Source organism: Schistocerca piceifrons, chromosome 11 (assembly GCF_021461385.2).
Source record: "Schistocerca piceifrons isolate TAMUIC-IGC-003096 chromosome 11, iqSchPice1.1, whole genome shotgun sequence".
Lineage (NCBI taxonomy): Eukaryota > Metazoa > Arthropoda > Insecta > Orthoptera > Acrididae > Schistocerca > Schistocerca piceifrons.
Window position 1 is genome coordinate 141,707,875 of NC_060148.1, and position 25,128 is coordinate 141,733,002.

General features: G+C 39.8%; 1 protein-coding gene across 8 annotated transcripts in view; it reads right to left on the reverse strand.

Moving 5' to 3' along the window:
- LOC124719897 (zinc finger protein 665-like) overlaps window positions 1–24,174 on the reverse strand; it is a 69,196-nt gene extending 45,022 nt beyond the window's left edge. For 3 of the 8 annotated variants that reach the window (XM_047245083.1, XM_047245082.1, XM_047245076.1), the window contains exons 1-6: window positions 24,049–24,174; window positions 21,786–21,872; window positions 18,813–18,875; window positions 15,426–15,518; window positions 13,749–13,841; window positions 6,444–6,491 (exon numbers count right to left, since the gene is read on the reverse strand). In XM_047245083.1, coding sequence (XP_047101039.1) covers window positions 6,444–6,491; window positions 13,749–13,841; window positions 15,426–15,518; window positions 18,813–18,875; window positions 21,786–21,854 — 366 coding nt within the window. In that variant the 5' untranslated portion in view covers window positions 21,855–21,872; window positions 24,049–24,174. Of the gene's footprint in view, window positions 1–6,443; window positions 6,492–13,748; window positions 13,842–15,425; window positions 15,519–18,749; window positions 18,876–21,785; window positions 21,873–24,048 lie in introns of those variants that run through there. The other 5 variants (XM_047245078.1, XM_047245077.1, XM_047245079.1 and 2 more) reach the window with 5 other exon arrangements.
- Between the last annotated feature and the right edge of the window lie 954 nt (window positions 24,175–25,128).

The window sequence follows — 25,128 nt, forward strand, 5'->3', positions numbered from 1 at the left end:
CACTTGATTGACAGTGTGTCTACGGCGTTCAGCCTGACCGGGTTGCCTCCTAACAAATCTCAGACGACTGTCTGGTTGAAGGCATACTGTTATAACATCAAGTTGAACACATATATTTCAAAGCGACACAACACATATAAGTCACTGAGTAAGTTGACTTAGCAAGACATGTGAACAAGGTAACATTCGAATGAACACTGAGTCCAAGTCTAGCGGCCGCTGCCTGGCTGGCCGATTAGGTTGCACGGCTGCTGCATGGCTGGCAGACAGCGCCGCATGTAGAGGACACGCGTAATTGTGCGGCGGCACTTTGAATGATCGGCGAGTCACAACACTTTTCCCCCCCTTTGAAATTTTTTCACTGGTCTTGATGGAGGTGGCCTGGAGATTGCTAACGTGCATAGGCATTGTTTGACTCGCCGTAAAGTCTCGAGGAGGAGGCTTCCCGTACAGACAGAAGTGTCCCCGATGATAACAGGTCGAGATGACGGGAGACGTAGGGGTCGAATCTGCTATGGCCCCGTGCACCAATCTGCCCATTGTGGCAAGTCCAGTTGATATAACAGGAGACATTGGCGATGTGTCGGCATCCGTAGGAGAAGGAGGCGAGTAGATCGGCTCCGACAGTAGATGGTCATCCGGTTCCTGCATGGGAACATCTCCTGGTGGCGTCAGTTCTTGTACTGGCACCGAGATGATGGTGAGAGGGCTGTGTTGTGAGTAATGAGAGATGCCAAGATCCTGAGCGTCAGGTAGAGCCGAAGGTGGTGTAGCGGCATTCAGAACAGGCGTTGCCGGCACACGAGGCCGAAGCTGGTCCGAATGACGCACTGCAACACCCGTGTCCGATATGGATTTCATATGGGCGTCGGCCAACGTGTCGTAAGATGCGACCCGGACTCCATTTTGGTCGCCTGCCATATCGCCGTACCCAGACTAGATCGGCGGCGGTGAACCGGCCAAGCAAAGGCACCCGCGGCCGTGAGGTGGAAGGCTGCAGAAGATGAAGTAGCGTGCGGGGCTGTCGGCCATGTAAGAGCTCAACCGGGCTGTGGTCGCCCATGGGGGTGAAACGGTAAGAAGCCAGAAACTGGAGAAGCACATCATCATCAGCAGAAGAAGTCAGGAGTTTCCGCATCTGAGCCTTAAATGTGCGGACCAGTCGTTCAGCCTCACCGTTTAATTGTGGATGGAACGGAGGGGCCGTGACATGCATAACGCCGTGACAAGCACAAAAATCCGCAAATTTGGAAGAGGCAAATTGTGGACCATTATCAGTAACAAGAGTAGAGGGAAGGCCTTCCAAAGAAAAAATGCAGGCGAGAGCACTTGTGATTGCCAAGGTGGTAGGCGACATGCAACGGACAACGAAAGGAAAGTTAGAGTAGGCGTCAATTACGAGGAGCCAATAAGTACCTAAAAAAAGGTCCCGCGAAGTCAGCATGAATGCGCTCCCAGGGCGTCTCAGGCGAAGGCGACGGTGACAAAGATGACTTCGGGGAATGCGGCCTGTGACGCACAAGGGCCGCAGGCAGCGACCATGTGAGCTATTTCAGAGTCGATGCCAGGCCAATACACATGGCGGCGCGCCACAGATTTTGTGCGAGAGACACCCAAGTGCCCTTGGTGAAGGAGGCGCAAGACCGAAGCATGCAAAGATGCAGGTACCACAACACGTGGCAAAGCATTGTCGGTGGAAAGGAGGATAACACCATCCTTAGTCATGAGGTGGTAGCACAAAGCGTAGTAGTTCCGCAATGGGTCAGAAGTCTTAGCGGATGGACAATCTGGCCAACCCTTCTGAATACAGCGTAAAACCCGGGACAGGGTAGGATCAGAACCCGTAGCAGCCGCCAGCAGGTCCCCGGTGATGGGGAATCCGTCCACAACCCACTGCTCGGCAACATCCAGGTGGAAACACAAAAGTTCGTCCCTATCGAATGCCAGATAAGGACCCATGGGAAGGCGAGACAGTGCATCAGCATTCACATGTTGAGCCTTCGGCCGGAAATGAATCTCATAATTGAAACGAGACAAGTAAAGAGCCCAACACTGGAGGCGGTGTGCAGCCTTGTTGGGAAGTGACGATGATGAATGAAACAAGGAAACAAGTTGTTTGTGATCCGTAACAAGATGAAACTTGGATCCATAGAGAAAAACACCAAACTTATGAAGAGCATAAATAATGGCGAAAGCTTCTTTTTCAATTTGAGAATACTTTTGTTGGGCATCCGTGAGTGTTTTGGAGGCATAATCAATGGGTTGTTCAGAGCCGTCAGAAAAATGGTGCGCAAGGACTGCACTGACCCCGTATTGAGAGGCGTCTGTGGCAAGAACAAGATGTTGGCCAGGTCGATAAGTAGCCAGGCACAGGGCCTGTTTCAGCATAGTCGTCAATTTCTGGAAAGCTGCATCGCATCACGCGGACCAGAGAAAAGGCACATTTTTTATGCAACAGGTGATGCAACAGCTGAGCCACCGAAGCAGCAGATGGTAAAAACTTGTGATAGTATGCTATTTTCCCCAAGAAAGCCTGCAGTTCCTTAACAGATTTAGGGCGAGGAAGGGCGTCGCCGTGACAGTTTGCTGAAGTGGACGAATACCATCCCAAGAGAGTTGGAACCCCAAGTACGTAATAGATGCCTGAAAAAACTGCGATTTCTGAAGATTACACTTAAGACTGGCGGTCTGTAAGACATGAAAAAGTGTGCGGAGATTCTGAAGATGTTCGTCAGTGGTGGAGCCAGTGACAACAATGTCGTCATGTAATTGATACACCCAGGGACAGGGAGCAATAATTGTTCCAAAAATCGCTGAAAGAGAGCAGGGGCGCTGGCAACCCCGAATGGCAAACGTTGGTATTGATAGAGGCTGAAAGGCGTGTTAAGGACCAGAAACTGCCGGGAAGCAGCATCGAGAGGAAGTTGATGATAAGCTTCTGAAAGGTCAATTTTAGAAAAATACTGGCCTCCAGCAAGTTTAGTAAACAATTCTTCAGGTCGGGGCATAGGGTAAGTGTCAATGAGGCATTGCACATTTACAGTGGCTTTAAAATCGCCACAGAGACGAATATCACCATTGGGCTTAGCAACGGCGACAGGAGAGGACCACTCACTGGAAGTGACAGGAAGCAAGACCCCTGAAGTAGTGAGACGATCCAGCTCCCGTTTTACCCGATCGCGAAGAGCCACAGGAATGGGCCGTGCCCGAAAAAACTTAGGCCGAGCAGTGGGTCTGAGCGTGATATGAGCTTCAAAGTCATTTGCGCCACCTAACCCAGGAGGAAAAAGGGACGAAAATGTCGTCGACAACGAATCCAATTGAGCATAAGGAATAGCATCAGAGACGATATTGACAGAGTCATCTATGGAGAACCCAAAAACGCGAAAGGCATCGAAAGCAAAAAGATTCTCTGCATTACTCTGGTCAACCACAAATATGGGAACAGTGTGAACAACGGGTTTGTATGATACCTCAGCATTAAATTGTCCCAAGAGAGAAATCTTCTGTTTATTGTACGTCCATAATTGCCGAGTGACGGGTGATACGACTGGAGAACCCAACTGAAGATACGTCTGAGAATTGATGATAGTGGCAGCAGAACCAGTATCCACCTGCATGTGGACATCCCTACCAAGGATTTGGGCAGTGAGGAATAACTTCCCTGAAAGGGTAGAAGTGCAATTGACAGACAACACAGAAGCAGAATCAGAGTCATGTTCATGAACATCATGGATGCAATCTGATTTGCAAACGGAAGACACATGACCCTTCTTTTTGCAATTGTGACACACAGCCCAACGTTGGGGACAATCCTCCCGTGAACGTTTCGTAAAACACCGCGGACATGAAGGAAGTTGCCAGGGGTTTTGCTGCAGTTTCTTAGAGGGTTGTTTACGGTTAGGCCGAGGCTGCGCGTGGGAGCCTACTGCAGCCACGTCAGCCGGCGGGGACATGCCGCACGCGTTGTCAACAGCACACGGAGGTTGTATTTCTGCAACGTCACCCTAAGCCTCTATTTGCGCCCCAGCGGTGCGAGAAATTTCAAAAGACTGCGTGATGGAGAGGACTTCATCTAGAGTTGGATTTGCCAATTGAAGGGCACGTTGCCTAACTTCTTTGTCGGGCGCCGACCGGTTAATAGCATCGCGTACCATGGAATCGGCATAGGATCCTTTATGAACGTCAGTAACAAATTGACACTTTTGACTGAGGCCGTGAAGTTCAGCCGCCCACGCGTGATAGGATTGATGCGGTTGTTTTTGACAACGATAAAAGGCAACACAAGAGGCTACCACATGCGTTTGCTTTTGAAAATATGCAGACAGAAGTGAGCACATTTCAGCAAAGGACAAAGACACAGGATCTTTCAAAGGAGCCAATTGCGACAACAACCGATACATTTGCGGTGAAATCCACGAAAGGAACAGAGACTTAAATGTTTGTTCGTGCGTGACATGAAATGCCAGGAAGTGCTGTCGAAGACATTTTTGGTAATCAGACCAATCTTCCGCCGTCTCGTCGTAAGGAGGAAAAGGAGGCATAGACAACGACGAGAAACGGCCCGCATTAGATGCTGCGACGAAATCGCGAATCGCCGATGTTAGAAGCGTTTGCTGTTCAATGAGACCTTGCAATAGTTGCTCGACAGTAGCCATGGAAACCGGTGGGTCAACGATGAAAAGGAAAAATCCCATCCTCGTCGCCAATTGTTATAACGTCAAGTTGAACACATATATTTCAAAACGACACAACACATATAAGTCACTAAGTAAGTTGACTAAGCAAGACATGTGAACAAGGTAACATTCGAATGAACACTGAGTCCAAGTCTAGCGGCCGCTGCATGGCTGGCCGCTTAGGTGGCGTGGCTGCTGCATGGTTGGCAGACAGCGCCGGATGTAGAGGACGCGCATAATTGCGCGGCGGCACTTTGAATGATCAGCGAGTCACAACACATACGTTACACTCACCGGTGAAGAGAACGTGATGCCAATCCTGAGCAGTCGATTCGGCATGTTCTTGGGCCCATCTGTACTGCGCTGCATGGTGTCATGGTTGCAAAGATGGACCTTGTCATGGAAGTCAGGAATGAACTTGTGTTTCATGCAGCCAATTGTGCTCAGTTTGAGTCATAATAAGACATCCTGTAGTTGCACGAAAGGCATTATTCAACAGAGTGGCATTGTTGTCAGGGTTTCATTGCATTAGTAGTCTTTAGGCAGCCTGAGCGAAGCATGTGATTGACAGTTCATATCTCTCTGTATCTCCTCTAAGTCCGAACAACATTGCTTTGGTTCATTCCAAGATGCCTGGACACTTCCCTTGTTGAGAGCCCTTCCTGGCACAAAGTAACCATGCAGACACAATCAAAATGTGGTATTGACTGTCTAAGCATGGCTGAACTACAGACAACATGAGCCCTGTACCTCCTTCCTGGTGGAATAACTGGAACTGATCGGCTGTCGGACCACTTCCACCTAACAGGTACTGCTCATGCCTGGTTGTTTACATCTTTGGGCAGGTTTAGTGACATTTCTGAACAGTCAAAGGGTTTTTTGTCTGTGATACAGTACCCACAGTCAATGTCTATCTTCAGAAGTTCTGGGAACTGGGGTGATGCGAAACGTATTTTGACGTATGTGTTTTCACTTTTCGCTGCTGATTCCGCACAATGTCCCAATGCAGCTGACAGCAGTGATCCTTCCCCCTTCCTTTCCATTCCACCCCTCTCAACCTTCAATTTACATATAACCTTCAGATAACTGTTTGGTATTCTTTCCACTGTGCCAACCACTATCTATAAACTACAGTAATATAAATGGCTCATGCCTTACCCGATCTGCACCAAAATGCTATTCTTTCTAAATGCTTGGACATCTGGAGTACCCACTTTTATTTCTGGCCAAGCCTTGCACGTATCATAAATATGGGTGAAATGAGTGATGACAAAGTACATGTCCTTCTCATTTCCTTCTCAGTTGTGCTATCCCATAATCTGAAAAGTGAGTGAGCTGGAATTTCCTTCCTTTTGAAAGAAGTTTTAACATTTTCCAATACAAACTACAATGCTACGAGTACAGTGAAGGCTTATGTAACTGCAGAACTTGGGTTAATCATTCCAAAAAGCAAGGTGTCTTATTTCTCCTGCAGATATCATATACAATAAAACTACATGTTCATCTGTAATCAGTTAGACATCCCAATACCTCGAAAGTTACTATGGATTAACAGTATGAATTTTGTGTTTCCACTAGTATCCACCTGTTGTAAAAAAAGTGTAGCACATAAAGCTGAATGTGTTTCTCTTTATGAATACTACACCCTCCTGCTCTGAAATTTTAGGTTCCACTAAGTGCACACAGCTAGAAACTAGACAAGAGATAGTTATGTTCCAGAGAAAAGAAAGACTTAACAGACCTTAAAACATAGCAGTAGCTTACCTCCTCTGTCTTTACTCCCAGAGGATCATATTTGGGATCGCTGAATATCTGTAACAAAGAAATAATGTTAGATATTCATTACTATCATTGAACATGCAGTAAATGCACACATTAAATTCACAACATTACGAAACTCTCAAATGATTTATTGCATAAAGTACTTTTCTCTAAGAGGACGAGGAGAATACACTAATGGCATGTACCAAATTAAAACGTGACTCAATATCAAACACTTCTCTTTAAGTGTAAGTCCAGTGTTTTTATTTATTCAGTCATTCACGAGGAAAAAACTATTTAGCATGTAAGATATATGAAATAAACAAAATCTTCTCAGAATTTAATAAGAATGTGATAATTCCAGTTCCAAAGAAAGCAGGTGCTGACAGGTGTGAATATTACTGAACCATCAGTTAAGAAGTCATGATTGCAAAATAATGTCATGAATGATTTACACACGAATGTAGTGGATTACAAAAGCCAGCTTCGTGGATGTTCATTTTGGTTTCTGGAGAAATGTAGAAACACATGAAGAAATACTGACACAACAACTTATCTCAGCAGGTAAGAAAGGCTTGCCTCTGTTTATAGGACTTTTAGATGTAAGGTGAGCTTTTGATAATGCTGACTGGAAGAAATTCTTTGAACATTTGAAGGTAGCACAGCTAAAACACGAGGAGCAAAACTTATCTGCAAGTTGTTACGAAATGAGTTTGGTACTGTAAAAGTTAAAGGACATGAAAGGAAGACAGTAGTGGAGAAGTGAGTGTGGTCGAGTTGTAGCTCATCCCCATGTTTTTTGAACTGGACATTGAGCAAGTAGTAAAAGAAACAAAGGAAAGATTTGGTAATGGAATTAACGTTGGGGGAGAAGAAATAAAAACTAAGGTTTATTGATAACACTGTAATCATATCAAAGACAGATAAAGACTTGAAGAAAAATCGAACAGAACTGACAGGGTCTTGAAAGGAGCTTGTAAGATAAGTATCTAGAAAAATGAAACAAGGGTGATGGAATGAAGTGATATTAAAGAATGTGATGCTGAAAGAGAGAGAGAGAGAGAGAGAGAGACTACCTGTAGAAAACGAGTTTTGCTACTTGAATAGAAAACTGACTGATGATGGGCAAAATAGAAAGGTTATAAAATGCAGACTTGCAATTGCGTGGAAATACACTTCCGAAAAAGGAACATTTTGTTAAGACTGAATAAACATTTAGCTGTTAGGCAGTCTTTTCTGAAGGCATTAGTTTGGAGTGTAGCCTTCTACAGATGTGAAACATGGATGATACATAATAAAATGGATGATAATAATGATGGATAGTGACAGAGAATAGAAGCATTTAAAATATACTACTACAGAAAAAGGCTGTAGATTTGATTACTAGTGATTACTGAATCAAATTTGGCACTATCTGACAACAAGAAGAAATCAGTTGACAGGCTCATCAAAAGGCAATAAGAAATAATGCAGCAAGTGTGTGGCTGAGGGTTAAAATTTGTCAAGGGAGAAGACAACTTCAGTAGAGTAATCAGATGAACATGAATGTAAGTAGCAGCACAGATTTTTTTTCATTAAGTATTATTTATAAGCCACAGGCAAATCAAAGTTTACATCATGCCCCACTGGTCAGCTAAAAACTATGCTGGCCAAAAGTGAATAAACAACCTTTATCTGTCAATGTGTGGTACAGCCTTTTGAGGAATTGTATGTTGTGCACCTGTTTCATCGATAGTGTTCTAAATAGCTGCAAGTCTCTGCAGTTCATAAGAGATATGTCCCTGCAGTTACTGGAAAGAGAGCCAAATGGCCACAATGCAATCCATTTAGTACCACCAAAATGAATGTACTATCCATTCTACAGAAGTAATTACAGATATTCTTAACAGAATACTTTTAGATTGTTAGAGTGATCATTTGTGAAATATAAAATGGCCTGCGTCTTGCCAACCTTAATGCATCTGGTCTTTATCTGTGGTGAAAATTAAAATAGGAAGCCTACAAGGAAAACCAAGAATCCAGAAGGCATGAAGGGCCATGCAATGCAGGCCATTGCTGCCGTTAAGGTCCCATGAAATTCAGCATACAGTGCAGTCAGTCCATCAGTCCGAGCACTTGGTAAAACAGCCACATTAATAAAAACATGAACTGTGCCACAGTTACATGTTTGCTTACATTTGGTACAGTAGATGAGACATTCTTCTCCTGATGGTTGGGAAGTGGTTTGGTAGTTGCAGCTAGATATGTGGGACATTCCATTTTTAAAATCATTAGGGAATTCAATATTCCAAGATATATGGTGTGAAAGGTGTGCTGAAAATACCAAATTTCAGGCATTATCTCTCATTACGGACAATGCAATGGCCAATGGCCTTCACTTAATCACTGAGAGCAGCAGTGTGTGTGTACTGTCAGTGCTACGAGACAAGCAACATTGTGTGGAATAGCCACAGAAATCAATGTGAGCACTACAAACGTATCTGTTACAACAAAGCAGCAAAATTTGGTATTAATGGGCTATGGCAGCAGACGATCAATGTGAGTGCCTTTGCCAAAAGCACAACATTGCCTGCAGTGGCTCCCTGGGCTCCTGAGGAAATTGGTTGGACCCTAGGTGACTAGAAAACCATAGCCTGGTCAGGTGAGTTCCAATTTTAGTTGGTAAGAACTGATGGCAGGGTTTGAGTGAGGTGCAGACCCTGCAAAACCATGGACCCAAGTTATCAACAAGGTACTGTGTGAGCTGGTGGTGGCTTCATAATGGTGTGGGCAGCATTTACATGGAATGGACTGGGTCCTATGGTCCAACTGAAATGATCACCGATAGGAAATGATATATCTGGCTACTTTGAGTCCATTTCTAGCTATTCACGGACCTCATGTTCCCAAGCAATGATGTCAGGTCACCAGACCACAATTGTTCATAGCTGGTTTGAAGAACATTATGGACAATCTGAGAAAATAATTTGGCCACCCATATTATCCAACACGAATCCAATTGAACATTTAGGGACATAATCAAGAGGTCAGTTCATGCATGACATCCTGCATCAGCAACTTTTTGCAATTATGTGACAGCATGTTTCAATATTTCTGTAGGGGACTTCCAATGACTTGTTGAGCCCATACCATTTCAAATAAATGGTGACTTTTGATGTTTGGCTCACAGCAGGATGTGAAGCAGTTGCCCAGATATCACCAGTGGCAAGCCAGCTTTACCTACCACACCATCAATGGTAAGGTTGGCAAAGTGCCGATTTCCACACCTTCAATAAACAGTATCATGTTCTGTCCCACATTAGATGCACTTATGTTCATCAGCTTTTGTGGTAAAGTGCTATTCTTTGGCACTGAAGTGTTCTGCAGTGATCAGGCTTTGTGAACAAGTGTTTTGTGTTGCATGTAACAGTGCAGCATGTCTGAAAACGAAATTCACAATTTAAGAGGTTATCTAAGAACACGCTCATTGGCTGTGAAGGTATTGAGCATTAGAAAGGCAATTCCAACCTATGGACAAGATCATGAACATCTGTGCAAAAGTGCCTATCTGGTTTTAGATGTTACAAAAGAGGTGTACAGAACAACTGCTGCACTTTACATTGACCTGTGTATGGTGCTAAGAATTGGGAAGGAGAAGGAAAAAAAGGAAGATGCAAATGATGAAGCAACACCAATTTATTCTCTACTAGAAACTCTGGGCAAGAAAAGCAGTTTTGATAAGTGGGTAACCAAGATCGACACATTCCACAACTATGCAATGTGCTGACATGTTTATGGTTATTATTAACACAAGGAATAACCGGTTTCAGTAGCACAGAAGTTTAATGGTAGGTCATCTATCGGAAATTGTCTTCACAAGCTTGGTTTTGGTCTCTTTCATTTAAAGACACTGAGAGACTCTGTGGGATCAATGTTTGATACCACACTTGTTAGGGGTTGCAGTTATCGACCACAGCCTGTAATAGTAACACTGGACCCGCGAGTCATGACTAGCGTCGCTCTGCGGCTTGTAACAAGCCTATAGTGAGCACATGTCCACTCTTGCTCAGAACGTCAAGTATGAGAGTAGTATAGCCTGCAACCGATAGGAAGCAACCTCTAACAAGGAGCTTATTTCAAGTACAGCATAAGTGATGCCTCTATAGATCTCTGTTTGTAATTATATTCCTACAGAATATGAAGAATCCTGTACCACCAGGTAAGTACAATATGTATTATTTTTTTATCAATGACTACAAATTATTTTAGTCAATGCAGACCCAGACCATGCAGCCAGCTCCTTATCGATGTCACTGATAAACCTGCTGTGATTTATATGTTTCTATTTAGCATTGGCCACCGATCAACACTGGTGACAATCTGTTCGTCGTCGTCATAACAGACTGGACAAGACATGGCTTAATGTGCGTTACACATTGACAACAGGATGGCTGGACCACACAGCACAAGGAACATCCAAAGCACAGTTAGACAAGAGTGGCAGAATTGTCATCCTTCTTGCTAGCTCTGCTCATGGCTTCATTCCAACCTGTTTATTGCTGTTCCAGGAATCAAGGCAACTATCATCAGGAAATGAATCCCACAGTTTTTATGGAGTGGTTTTCAGATGCTCTGCTGTGAAATGTTCATCTGAATTCGATAGTAATAATGGACAATGTACCATACCACTCTGCTGTAATGGATAAGACTAACAATGAAGTGGAGGAAATTGAGTTTATGCACTGTGTACAAAGAAACATTCCATGAGATAAAATTGAATTTGGCATGAATAGTTAATGGAACTTATGCTGTAGAAGCCAAAACCTCCACAATGCAAGGTCAACAAATCAGTTAACACTAAAGAGCATAGTGTAATCAAGGCTTCCTCTGCATCATGCTCATTTGAATCCAGCTCATCATATATGGGCCCAGGTGAGAGGTAATGTGGCAAGTGACACCAAGAAGTTTACGCTCATTAAGGTTGAAATGCTGAAAAAAGAGGCCATTGCACACTTCACCCCACAGGATTGATCCTGAATTGTCAGCTATTCCAAGGAGGAAATTCAGGAGACATCGATTTATGAAGGACTGCTGGAAGAACAGATGGAACAGAGTCATTCCAGTCAGCTCCAGTGCCAGTTCTAGTTCTGAGGAAGACAGCAATGATTCTTCCCTTGGGGTCACTCAACTTAATCTATAACTGTGAGTAGGTATTAAACATTCATTGATATAACTGCTCTGTTTAGTATTGTCATTTCTTTACTGTCAAAGAATGTTTGCCTGGCAGCTGACTATTGGTCATAACCTAAGATAGGCATTGTGTTATCACTACCGATTGTAAACGATGATTCCCTACACTCGCTCTTCTTCACTAAATTGTCAAATGTCGCAACTTCTTTTAAACACACTATAGTAGTTTACTACCTCTGTGTTTCTTTATTTTTTGCACAGTTCATCTGATAACAGCTTGGTCATAAATTAAAACCATTAATGATACCATGTGTGTGACATGAGGCTAAAGTATATAATAAAAAATTTATAGGACAGTCACTATTTCCCCAGTTCACTGTGCCGAGTCTGTGTACATCTTAGCTTATTTAATAATCCCCCCCCCCCCCCCTTGGAAATTTCTTTGCCACAAACTCACAAATACAGAGACTCACTGACAAGGTAACAGTCCAATGTATTTGCCTCCAACACATTAATCAAAGTTACTGAAGTGCATAGAAGACTGCTACTAATGTAAAGATAACATGCCTTGTTGCCAATGAGGCAAAATTAAAATACATTTACACTTAAGCTTTCGGCCACAGCCTGTATCAGGAAAAGAACTACTTTTCTATAAAAATAAAATTTAATTAAAAATCAAATAGTATATTGCTTTATTACAACAGTTTAAGGCTCAAAGTTTTTGAGAAGTTTGATATACAGCACATAAATCATGTTTTGTACGCTAGTTACAAAATACAATAAGAACAATTGGTTTGAGGATATCAAGATGAAGCTAATTAATAAAGATTATTGTCAAGAATTTAGTGCAGTTTAATTGGAATCACTGTCTTAGAAATAGTACAGATATTTGATGCCCTCACGGGTGTGGAATATGCCAGACTGGTGTCTACCGCTGACTAACTGAAATTATCTCCTGAGCACCCTGAACATTACAGAAATTCCAACTTGTTTTTGATTGAGCCCTTTTCTGACAACAATTATTTTGCGTGATGTTCAGATTCACAACTTCTGAAGCACTGTATTATTGTCTTCTATTAGCGAATTTCACTTAAGTGTCTAAGGCTTCTACAGCCTCAACCTAAGAGGTGTTAGTTGCAGGCCTTTTTCCTTTATCACTGTCAGCTTCAGGCACCTGCTGTGACTTCAGAACACTTTTATAATGTCATATCATTCAGCTCTCCTTCAGTAACCGAATTTCTGCCTATGTTGACCCATTTTAATTTCACTTGAAAAAGCCCTCAGTTCATTGGTAGATGCAGAATTTATCATTTGTACAATTTCAGAACCATCAGCTGTAATCGCATCATCATTTGCATTGCTTTCCATCTCAGTTTCTTCAATCATTTTAGACCATAGTTCACTCATAATACTGTTTTGGTTCTCACTCTTTTCCAAACTGCTTATGTTGTCCAGTTTTTTGTGGCTTGTCAAAATCACATGTTTGTGTTTTGCTGCTTTAGGTTCACTTTTGCTCTATTTGGAAAACATGTTCACTGTACATACAAACATTTTACTGTGGTGTAGTCTGACAGTCATAGAAGTATCTGAATACTAACACAGCATTACGACTTCATTAAATAATTAAAATACCAAAGCACTGATGCAAAAATAAGTACTGTAAACTTAGGTTTAGTGAATGAAGAATCACTGATAGTAGCACAAAGCCAATATTATAACTAGCATATCTTGATGAGAATATAATCAATCTGTTAGGCAAACAATTGGTTGCTGAAAAGATGTCACACCAAAAGGTTTCAATGTTTCTCGAAGGCATGCAAATGATCAAAGAATACGGGAAAATATCTGGCACATGTTGGACTACTGGATCTGCTGGATTATCATGATCTTAGTGTAACTGATATCAACCTGTGACAGTGAAATTATGACTACATATATTGTTACAGCTCTGTTGAAATTCTACTCAGAGCACTCAGCAAAATACTGACAATAATTCAAGTGGAATAACACAATACTACAAAACTACTAAGAGTTACAAACTATGCTAAATTCACTGTAATGCATCCTTTGTACTCCACAGTTACCAAATGACATATTTTAACTTCACATGCAATCCATCTGTAAGATGTAAATACTTATGAAATTCTCAGTTTCTTCTGCTCCTAAAGTTAGTACTGGATCCTCCTTGATAGAATCAGTGGACCCCGAGGCTAAAAATGAGTCTTCCAGATACTGAGAAAAAAAAAAAAAACCTCTCATTATGTGCATACAACATAGCTCTCCATATTTCAGTATGAAGATCTTCATACTTTTCATTGATTATCGTATCTTATTCAAAGAGTAATTTAATAAAGTTAATTTTCTGACCAGATATTATAGTATCACATGCTGTTGAGCAAATACATCAACTCATCTGGCTGAAAGTGTGTTGATCCATATCTGCAATACAGTACAGCAGTGTTTCTGCATAGCATAGATTTGACCATTTCTTGGTAGGTTTCTCGAGGTATATGGCACTAGATCTGCCTAGAATTTAACTCCTGCAAATCCCATGAATTATGGGCTGTTGGTTTCTGAGTTCAGGGTTGGAATGTGTTCCATGGATGCACATCAGTTGAATTTGGTTGCCACACCATGGATGTTCATTCACTGCAATACTATTCAAACCACTGCAGTATCATTCTGGCCTTTTGAAATGGATAGTAACCTACCTGGAAATCTGCATTACCACTATGAAAGACAAAGCATCAATGGAACCATATTGACACAATCCACAGTAATCACAGTGTATTTGGTTACTAATAGAGGTTCAATGGAAGCCCAGGTATATGTTTCCTTTAGCATAATAATACCCCCACAGCCCTGTGTACACAGCACAATGCATTCACTCTCATGGTGGGCAGTAGCTATAGTGTTGCCTTACCAGTGTACATCCAAATAATGCTGTGCTGCACTGGTCAAAGGTTAGAGGGAGTTAAATTAGGAAACAGTATACTTACAGTAGTAGATGAATTTCGCTACTTTGGTAGCAAAATAACTGATAGGTGTAGAAGTAGAGAGATATAAAATATAGACTGACAAAAACAACAAAAGTGTTTCTGAAGAAGAGAAATTTGTTAACATTGAATACAGACTCAAGTGCCAGAAACTCTTTTCTGAAGGTATTTGTCTGGAGTGTAGCCACATATGGAAGTGAAAGAGGGAGGATAAACAGTTTAGACAAGAAGAGAATAGAAGCATTTGAAATGTGGTACTATGGAAGAATGCTGAGGATTAGATTGGTAGATCACATAACTAATGAACTGGTACTGACTGGTATTGGGGAGAAAAGAAATTTGCAGGACAACTTGACTAAAAAAGGGATTGGTTGACAGGATGCATTCTGAGACATCAAGGGATCACCATCTTAGAACAGGAGGGAAGTGTGCACACGGGGGTGGAGGCATGGGGGGGCGGGGGGGGGGGGGGGTGCTAAAAATCAACGGGAGACCAAGAAATAAATACAGTAAGCAAATTCAGAAGGGTGTAAGTTGCATCAGTTCTTCAAAGATGAACAGGGTTACACAGGGCAGAGTAGCCTGGAGAGCTGCATTCAAACCAATGTTTGGACATGCAACCACAACAATTACAACAACAGCTAACACGTACAACACGAGGATAACCAGAGTTATGGAAATTTTACACAAATACTACAGATTACTGTATCATAGGTTAGAATGGCTCCCCATCTATGATCTTTTAACTATATGCAGCCATTACATTCATGATTGTCTTGCTGTAACTCAAGCATAAAACAACACTGATTTGAAAACTTACATTATGCTCAGAGAGTCTCTCATTCAGTTTTAGTCCTGGCTCTTCCTTTATGTCATAACATGGATCTTCAATTTTTAATGGATCTTGAAGTAACTGAAAAAGGAAACTAATTACCCACTTAAAGCTTGCGCATAAACTTCTGTAACTACTGTATGACTATTAAGAGGGATTTGTCTTCAACTGCACCTCTCATAAAAAATTACATTGCTGAAAAAGCAACAATCATACAAATACTATAAATGTTCCTTTTGAAGCAGAACGTGCATCAATTTGAAACTCCCTGGCAGATTAACACTGTGTGCAGGACTCGTACTCAGAAGTAAGACCTTTCCCTTTCACAGGCAAGGGCATTTTTGGTAGCACACTTGCTTGCAAAAGGCAGGCAGAGGTCCTAAGTTTCTGATCTTACCTCCATTACACTGCATGATTTGGACTGCTGCATGGACTGTTTATGTATGCTCATGGCAATTTTTTCTATCATCTACACTTCAGTTCCTGTTAGTTGTTTACTTTGTCAAAATCCTACCATCAGTGACAACCAGAACCTCCTGTTCCACCAATTCTGCATTACCACCAGTGCAAGTGATATCCGTACATTAGGACAGAAAAGTAGTGATGAGAACTTTCTCATCATGCAACTATCTAATGAAGGACTCTGCATGTAGTGATTAATAACGAGACAGGGCAGCTACAACACCCTGACATTAACGATACATGATTGCAATACAATACTTATTTTACAAGAAAATCCTGTGCCAGGAACGAGAATTATCATTCTCCTGAGCTCAAATCCTCACTCTGGAGCTATGCTGACACAGTTTTTCAAATGGATAAATAGGAGGAAATGAAGACATGCAAAGGAGACAGTTGCACATTTCTGAACAGACTGAAAGCAGTGCAACGGACATAACGGTACGTTTATGGTTGAGTAATCACAACAGAGTGTCCATAGCATGGGCACAGATAAACTCTGTCTTATAACAGGGTGTATATGCAGAGAAGGAAAAAAAATCCTGGTTAAAAATACACTCTTCCCAGGGCGAACATACACTTTCACCATGATAAATCCCACGGGACTGTGAAACACACCAATCCTTTCAATGGTTAAGGTTTTAGACACCAGCACCACTTCTTCACAGCACCTTAGACAGCAAAACCCAGAGAAAATTTTAAAAGAAAGAAAAAAAACGCGCTCTCAGAAATATCTTTGATGTGCAGCAACATGTACACTGCATTTTCACATTTTGTAATTACAAAAGAATAAATTCGAATTCAACCCAAAACAGCATGTTAGTTTCTGAAGCACTAAAATTGTGACGCAATTTTGTAAGCCAGTCAGTTATCTCACCACCCGATGACACCAGATATTCAGAGCACAGGACACACGATGTAGTCAGCCAATAGCAACATCACTATTAAGTAGTGCAAATGCACAACCAATAGGTTGACAAAGCCTGGAAGGGCCAAGGAAGAGCAAAGGCCTAATATGCAATGCACGAAAGGAAAGATTGTTTATAATGTATTTAAAACTAGTTGAGACTTTTGACAGTTCAGTACAAAGTGAGTGGAGGGAAGCATAGTTGCCAGCATGGAAGATTGCTGTAGGCGAAGAAAACGTCAGGAATGCTTGGCACATAACCAGTCAGCTGCGCTGGCTGGTCGATCTGAGCCAAACTTCAGAAGTTGCAACTAATTTTAAATGCACTATAATGTAAACTGTGTGTGATCCAGAGAACACTGGATGTAGGGACCAACTGAATGAGGCCCTGCAGTTGTTAACACCTCACATTCTGCAGGATGGAGTTTGCTCCATCTGTCCATCTTCCTTTAGATTTTCCACATAGAAAAAATGTAGAAATGAAAAGAGTAAAAAATATTTAATGAAGGAAAACATAGAAATGAAAAAGAGTGAAGAAAATTTAATCAAGGCAAACAGAGTCGATATGCAGCTTGGGTAAATACCTTGATAACAAGGATAATGAAACAAATTGAAGTATATGACATTGTAAGGGTTTATGGAAATATAGAAGAGAGAACAAAGGACAGAAGCCTATTATGGAGCTTAATTTTAATAATAGATTATACTTAGGCGGAAAATACAAAAACTGCCAGATTGTTGCACATGTGGATATTATATAGTATCATGTTGATTCAGTTGGTGATATGAATCAGAAGTGTGTTGGGAAGTGTCAACATTCACTTTGCGTTTCCTGATATTCTGGAGTATTTTCAAGGAAAAGCATTCATATCTTGAATCATACTTCATCATCATTTTCACAGGATATAATGAATTCTCATTCTTGCTCTGCCCACTAAGCACACCTCCCATGAGAATGACAACTGATTCAGTCAAAGAAATATCTGTGGTTAGTTTACTCATCAAAACAACTGGTCAAATAGGTAGGAAATGACTGATCAAGTACAGGGCTTTGCAGCAACTATCATGCATCACTTTATACATACATCAACACAATCACACATACATCTTATTTTTGTTTGTATATACATGGGTGTTCTAAAAGTAATGCCTCAATTTTTTTTATTCTGTTCTCAGTATCAGTTGAGGTACTACATGTCATACATGTTACTCGACTGAGTAATGTGCACAATATGAAATACCTCAATTGGCTTTGTCGCTCCACTGACCCAAATTCAAACCATCTGCTGCTAGAGGGCTCTGGATTATAGCACATAACATGAACATGTGTTACTTAACTGTGTTGGTGCATGAGGAGCAGTGTACTGTGATCAGGTTTTGAATTCAAAGAGTGTTCATACATGCTGCACCCTTTCCTTCAGCATGACAATGCCCGACTACACATTAGCGCTGCAACATCTGCAACAATCTGGCAGCTTGGGTTCACTGTAATCGATGATCCTCCATACAGTCCCGACTTGACCCATCCAATTTCATTTGTTTCCTAATCTAAACAATACCTTCATGGACTTTGATTAGATAGTGACTGAAGCAGTGAGAGCAGAGGTGAGGTTGTGGTTCTGTCAACAAAGTCAAACATACAAGATGTAAAAGTTAACAAAGCTTGTTTATTTGAAAAGTGTTGACACTACTTACATAAAAATGTGGAGGCATTACTTTTCAGCATGCCCTTGTACAAGATAATAATTCTACTAATGTATATACTAAAACTACTGTTCCTGTACGAAGACAATCCTTCAATCCATATAGAGCAATGCCTAAAAAATACTATATTTAGTCTTCAATGCCATATTTGACGCAAGTGGGCAAATGATGATATTGTGTCAGTCATCATTACAAGCATTACTGAACAAACTTTGACACTAATACATAGCTATATTGCTTACCTCTTCCATTACATTCCCCACAACTGTGAAGATCCTACTCAATCACAAAAATACTAGAATTACCTCTTGATTCCCAGTCTCCTGCCATTCTTCCTTTATTTTCACACTGGAGTGGTATACCTGGACCTGTGGTAAGAGCAAAACAAAGCAAAATGAGTACAGTTAAACAGTCATAATCTCCACACACTGTTAAGAACTTTCACATCTTTGAAGTCAAATTGAAGTAACTGTCAAGATTAATAAATGTCACAACTATCATTTTATTGCCAGTTCTCGGTATATGTTCTTTTGTGTGACAGTAATTCTGGTTGATGGAAAACTGATTTGTCATATTTCAATTAGAATGAAATTAACATTATGAGAATCACAACATTATTTTCAACATCTTCGTCACTACAGAACTATTCTACAATTAATTTCTGAGTGATGAAACAGCCAAGGTTGTTTCTTTAATACAGCACTGAGTTACTGAAAAACAGGTATTCTTACACAATGGAAGTAGTGCAAAAGATAAATGTCATGTGTATCTTGGTTTCTGTGGTTATTCCAAATGGGAGTGGCATAAGATTATTATCACAGAAATTACAGGTTTTATAGTATCACAAATTATTCAACTTGCTCACAATGCACTATCTATAGTAGATGCATTACCATTTAAAGAATGAAAATGGGCAAGATAATCCTCGAATTTTCAGAAAAACTAATAGAAGTTAAATACAAAGAAGAGAAGTGAAATAAAATCAAGGCGAAAAGGTTGAAAGCTGGACAACATAGTTCTCTACACTGTTATTCTTAGGCCAGACTTATAATGAATGTAAAGTCTAGCTTGACTCAATGCAGACTGTCTGCTATGTTGTCAACATATACAGCTAATCTGCCGACATTTTTTTGCAAAGCCAATTTATGGAGCATGTTCTTACATTTGTACTGTCACCAGTCTGTGGAAACATTCAAGAAGAGAGAGGCAAAGGAAGCAACAAGTCTTTTACAATGCAACCAAAAGTTTGATCCAAACTTCAAGTTACATTGTTTACAACAAAAATTCCTTAATATTTGTGTAACATCCTCACAATTCTACAAATGTCATTTGTCATGAACTGATGTATGTAGAAGAGATATTTACAAAAAGAACATCAATACTGAACGTACAACCTCTTACTTTTGCCATAAGTTTGCTACCATCAAATATATACACTCTGGAATATATCAGGGTGCATGTATACAGTATCAGAAAAATAAATTAATGTATACTACAGAATTTTCTGTTACTGATCTTATTGAGGCTTAGTTTACATATTCAGAGAGAAGTGCTACTGCAAGACATTATTATATGAAACTAACTTCTTAAATCAATGTTCACAGTAAATATCTCTTCAAACTTCTTTCAAGGTAACAATTAGATATCTTGACTGAGCACTGGTAGACCGATTATCATTAACACAGCAGCAATACAAGCCCTAAGAAATTATCAATGGATGACTTCACCAACAATATGCAAATATTAGAAAAATAAAAACTGAAGAACTATCAGGATCTACAGAAGAAAAGTTTTGAGTGCGGTTAACACCTGTAGACATATTAAAAATCTGAAAATACTGGACTACAGTAGGAAAACAAGGGTTTTCATCAGTTGCACAAAGGTAACTATGGAAAAATATTGTTATAAAAACATTCATTGGCATTTACAAACCACAATTAGACTATCACCTTTCTATTTAACACAGGCCTTAGGCTGTGCTATAACTATATAACTGCTACAGGTGTAGTATAGAACTCAATCCACATCACTGCTTTCCTTAAGTGACCCGCATCTCCAGTAGCCCTATGCTGGCATAGCAAAAAGACAGTTCAAGCCACCACTCAACTAGTGACATCAACAAAACAGACAAACACACTCTAGAATAGGAACACACAAACACAACTCCAAGGTACCACCTATGTAACATATGATACACTTGAAAAAACTACACTTATAGTTCGTATTGTTCACTACACCTGTAATTATTTTTCAGTTCCAGAAAACATTTACTGTTAATACTGAAATTACAATTTCTATTCAATGCACTGTTTTGTTGTTGTGATCAGTCTTAAACCTTGTTTGACGCAGCTCTCCCCAGTAGTCCATTTCTGCAGCTACTGCAGTTGCCCCTGCTTACTGAAGTCAATCCTTTGTCTCTCTCTACTTTTTTATCCCAAACCTCTTTTAGTCAAATTGTGGATTAAATTTTAACCACTTACTCATAATTAGCTCTCGGATCTCCCTATAAAAATCTTCAGCATTCTCCTGTAGCACAACATATGAAAAGCATCTATTGTCTTCAAGTCTAGTTATTGCCCACTTTTCAAGTATAGAATGTAATAATGCATTACCTGACCCTGCTATATTTTGAAATTACATTGCTGATATTCATTACAATGTCATCTTCATTCTTGCATTGTAGATTAAAGATGACACTTAAAGGAAATGTATCAGTTCAGATTAAATCTGCCTTTAAGCAAACATACAACCACTGCCAGTGCATTAAGAATATGCTTAAATTTATTAAATTGATCTGTAGCAAAGCTGAAGGTCTAGGTTAGTGTGAAAGGGACAGTGTGGATCAAAGTTGCCATAGCAGTGTTGAACCATTTGTTTAATTCCGTACTAACAGTCAACACACTGGGTGATGGCAGTGTGGACACTTACTGAAATACTGTGCTTACTGGAACTGACATCCAGCCAATCACTCGTGAACTATTTTGTCATAATAGCTTAATTTTATACAAAGATGTTATCACTGGCAATAAGCAGTGGGTTACAAATTTGCCTACATTTACAAAAATTAAATTTAAAACCTCCCCTGCATCATTTGTGAATTTTAACACATATTACAATTTATGCATAGTGCTACAAAAGATGTGTGTGACCTCGAAAACTCACTGGATATTTTACTGCATACTTTCAGCAACACAACATGAATTCTGTTTATTCACAGAACATATCACACACCGAAATTAATGAAACTACAGTAATAAAATTACAAAGTAACTACTTACAATGGAGCCTGGTGAACCTGCTGTTTCATTTGTTTCATCTTTTATCCGAATAGTTTTCTGGTGGTCCATTACTGCAGTTATTAGCCCCTGAAAAGCAAGGAACCAGGTACAAAGAGTCACATTCAATTTCCATTATTAATGTGAGATACAGCTCAAAGGCAGTATTTTCAGTCCATTACTGGCTGCAGCAGATGAACCACTAAACTAGAAAAATTCTACACTACCTGAAGAAAGGAGTCCAATGACATGAACTGATTTACCATTTCCTCATTACGAAGTGTCATACATATAATCTTAAAATGAGAGAAAATCAGTGTTTTGCAAAATCCATCCAACAGAAACAAATGCTACAACTGATTGATGCTGTTTGTTTCTGTCATTTGTTTAAGATACACTAGCTACATAACACTACTGTGAGCATTACTTGATATGTGTCTTGCTTTTTCCCACAGGAACTGTAACTACAGCATTATGAGGAATCAAAGCAACTAATAAATGGAAAATGGATTTTCTACGGAAAATCAGCTTCTAACATCAACCACAATTTTAAAGTCGAAGAAAGATAAGTTGAAATAGAGACTTCGATCTTTGGGATTCAGTTTGGGACTACCAGAATGCATATGATTATCCAAATGTTATAATCCAGTTCTCATTGATGCAGGTAAGAACAAAATGGAATTTGCAGTTCTTAATCATGTATGTGGCACTTTCAGTACTTAACCTCTAAACTTGGACATTAGTCTGCAGTTTGTCTTCAGTTATTCAGAATCATCTTGACGTGTACAAAATGAAAATCTAACTACAAGAGATGTTCAGCATCATTTTATTATATGTTTAATGTGTGTTTTTGACACAGTTGCTCCTGTAAGGCTTTCCTTTTATAAGGCATAACTGAATACCCAGATTAGAGCAAATATTGCAGTGCTGAATTTTTATCCATTCACTTAAAAAAAAAAAAGGAACCACACACACTGCACTTTTTCAAGAACCATCAAATTTTTTTTTATCATCATCTATGTTTAATATTCTATTACTAAACATATTTATTGCCTCTCCTCCATCTCAACTGTGAACCCATGGTGAGAATTACATTTAGGCTATATAGCAGCTGTTTCTACACTAGTTACTTCCTTTCTACATCTATTTGCAAAGATGTAGCATTATCCTTACACTAAACATTCATAAATGCATCTTAATACAAACTGTTGTTGTGCACGATTTCCAGATCAAGTAATAGGATACTAAAATGATTCCAAATAGCCACAACAAATGAATATGTCCAACATTTCTTTTCTGCTGATGCCCCATTCCTGAAATGAAGTAACTATGTGCACTAAACGACTGAACAATACTATCGAAGTTACTCCACTGTAGTACGGACAAGCATCACATTACATCATAACAAACGCTGTTCTTATCCCTCGTGTTTCCTTCACAAAAAAAAAAAATATTACATCACAACATAAATACAGATTAAGGTAACCAAATAGTGAGAGTGAGAAATTTGCCGTCGTAGGTCGTCCTTCCTACAGAAATTATAAATGACTTATCACTTTCACTGGAGATCACAACATATGGAAACTGTTGAAAAAACGTCGAAAATACAAATAGTCTCTTTTATGAAGTTACAGATTACAGAATATAGATGTAGAGATTTTATCGGATGGGACGAAAATAGCAAGTACTTCACAAGACGCTATGGGCTACAAACAGCACCTGTACTTTTCACAATTGATGTATAGTATACGTAGGGAGTACCTGCGCACAAAGTTGCTGATCTCTGTCCATTTCGAAAAATTACAAGCTTATGGAAAACAAAACGTAAAATTTATTAATACAAACAAATCTTTAGTTTGTAATTTATAAACTGACGTATTCAGAAGAATAATCTGTATGAAGTCCTGAAACTGTATTATTTCTAGGGAATAGGGATTGTATTTGATTATTCGATGTTGAATAAATATTATTATTATTATTATTATTATTAAGTTGTTTGTTTTGGAAAACATAACATAATAGAAGTATAAACCAAATTCGCACACTAGCCCAAACCATAAACCAATCCACCAACGATAATTTAAATACAGCCCTTTGGATACACAAAATAAATTTCAAATACAAGGCAAAATGCCGTTAAATTAATACAATATTGCAACTATTGTCAGAACATCGTAACAAAATACATGGAAAATGCTTCGTGTGACCCATGCAGTTACAAGAATAATAAATATGTGATTGAATGAAACAACAAGTTTACTGTTACCTTTGCTTATTTATCTCCACGGTTTACATTTGTAATGTGACACAGTCTCCCATTAAACGGCACTGCTGTTAAAAGTTGTTACTTGTTACCGTTTCACAGCTGGAGCGACACTAGCGCTCCAAGCGGCGAGAAGGGAGAACTTCAGATTCGCTTCCGCTGTTCGTACGCTTCCCGGCGGCCCATTTCTGGTTGGACTCACGTGAGAGGTAGCTGATTTTCGGCGAATACTCCGAGGGGCTACAGTTAAATAACGACATAGTTCGAATCCATCAGTTTAGTTATCAGTATAACTGCGAGTAGTGAAAAATGGCAGGAATGTCGTATGAATCTTGTCATAACCTTAGCTTATTAACTCCGGGTACATTTTAGTTGATGTTAGAACGATTATTAGTGTTTAATATTATATGTTTGTAGGTTATCGGTCGCTATGAGAAATATTATCTTCGCAGCTGCGACAGAAAGTACGCTGAACTTCGCCACAGCACTGTTTAAGTAAAATGTTAACAATGTGCGTTTTTAAGTATGAAGTAATATGTAAACTGAGTACTGTAGGTTAAATTCGAAGCTAATTTCTTGTGCCGCTCACATAATAGAATAAAGTCTACAGCCTTGTAATACAACAAAAAATATACGTAATGTGACAGATTCGTTTACTTCTGTGCTGTAAAAGCTAGTCCTATTGGGGAAAGTGTGAGTACGCTAATCCAGGTTTTATGTCAGATTTGGTAACTGCTAGATTTCTCCAGCTACAGCATGTTTATAACATATGAAGACATGCAGATCGAAAAGGTTGACAGTGTTACGTTTCTGGGACTACAACTCGATAATAAATTCAGTTGGAAGGGCATACCACATTTTTTCACTCTATTATTTCATAAGGGAGAGTATTCTGTGGTAACTTTCAAACGTAGCAAAAGTTTTTCGCATGTAAAAGCGTGTAATAAAAATCGTTTGTGGTATAAATTCAAGAACATCATGTAGGAACCTGTTCAAGGAACTTTGTATTCTAACCACTGCTACCTAGTATATTTATTCCTTAATGAAATTTGTTACAAGTATTTCCAACCAATAGCTCAATAC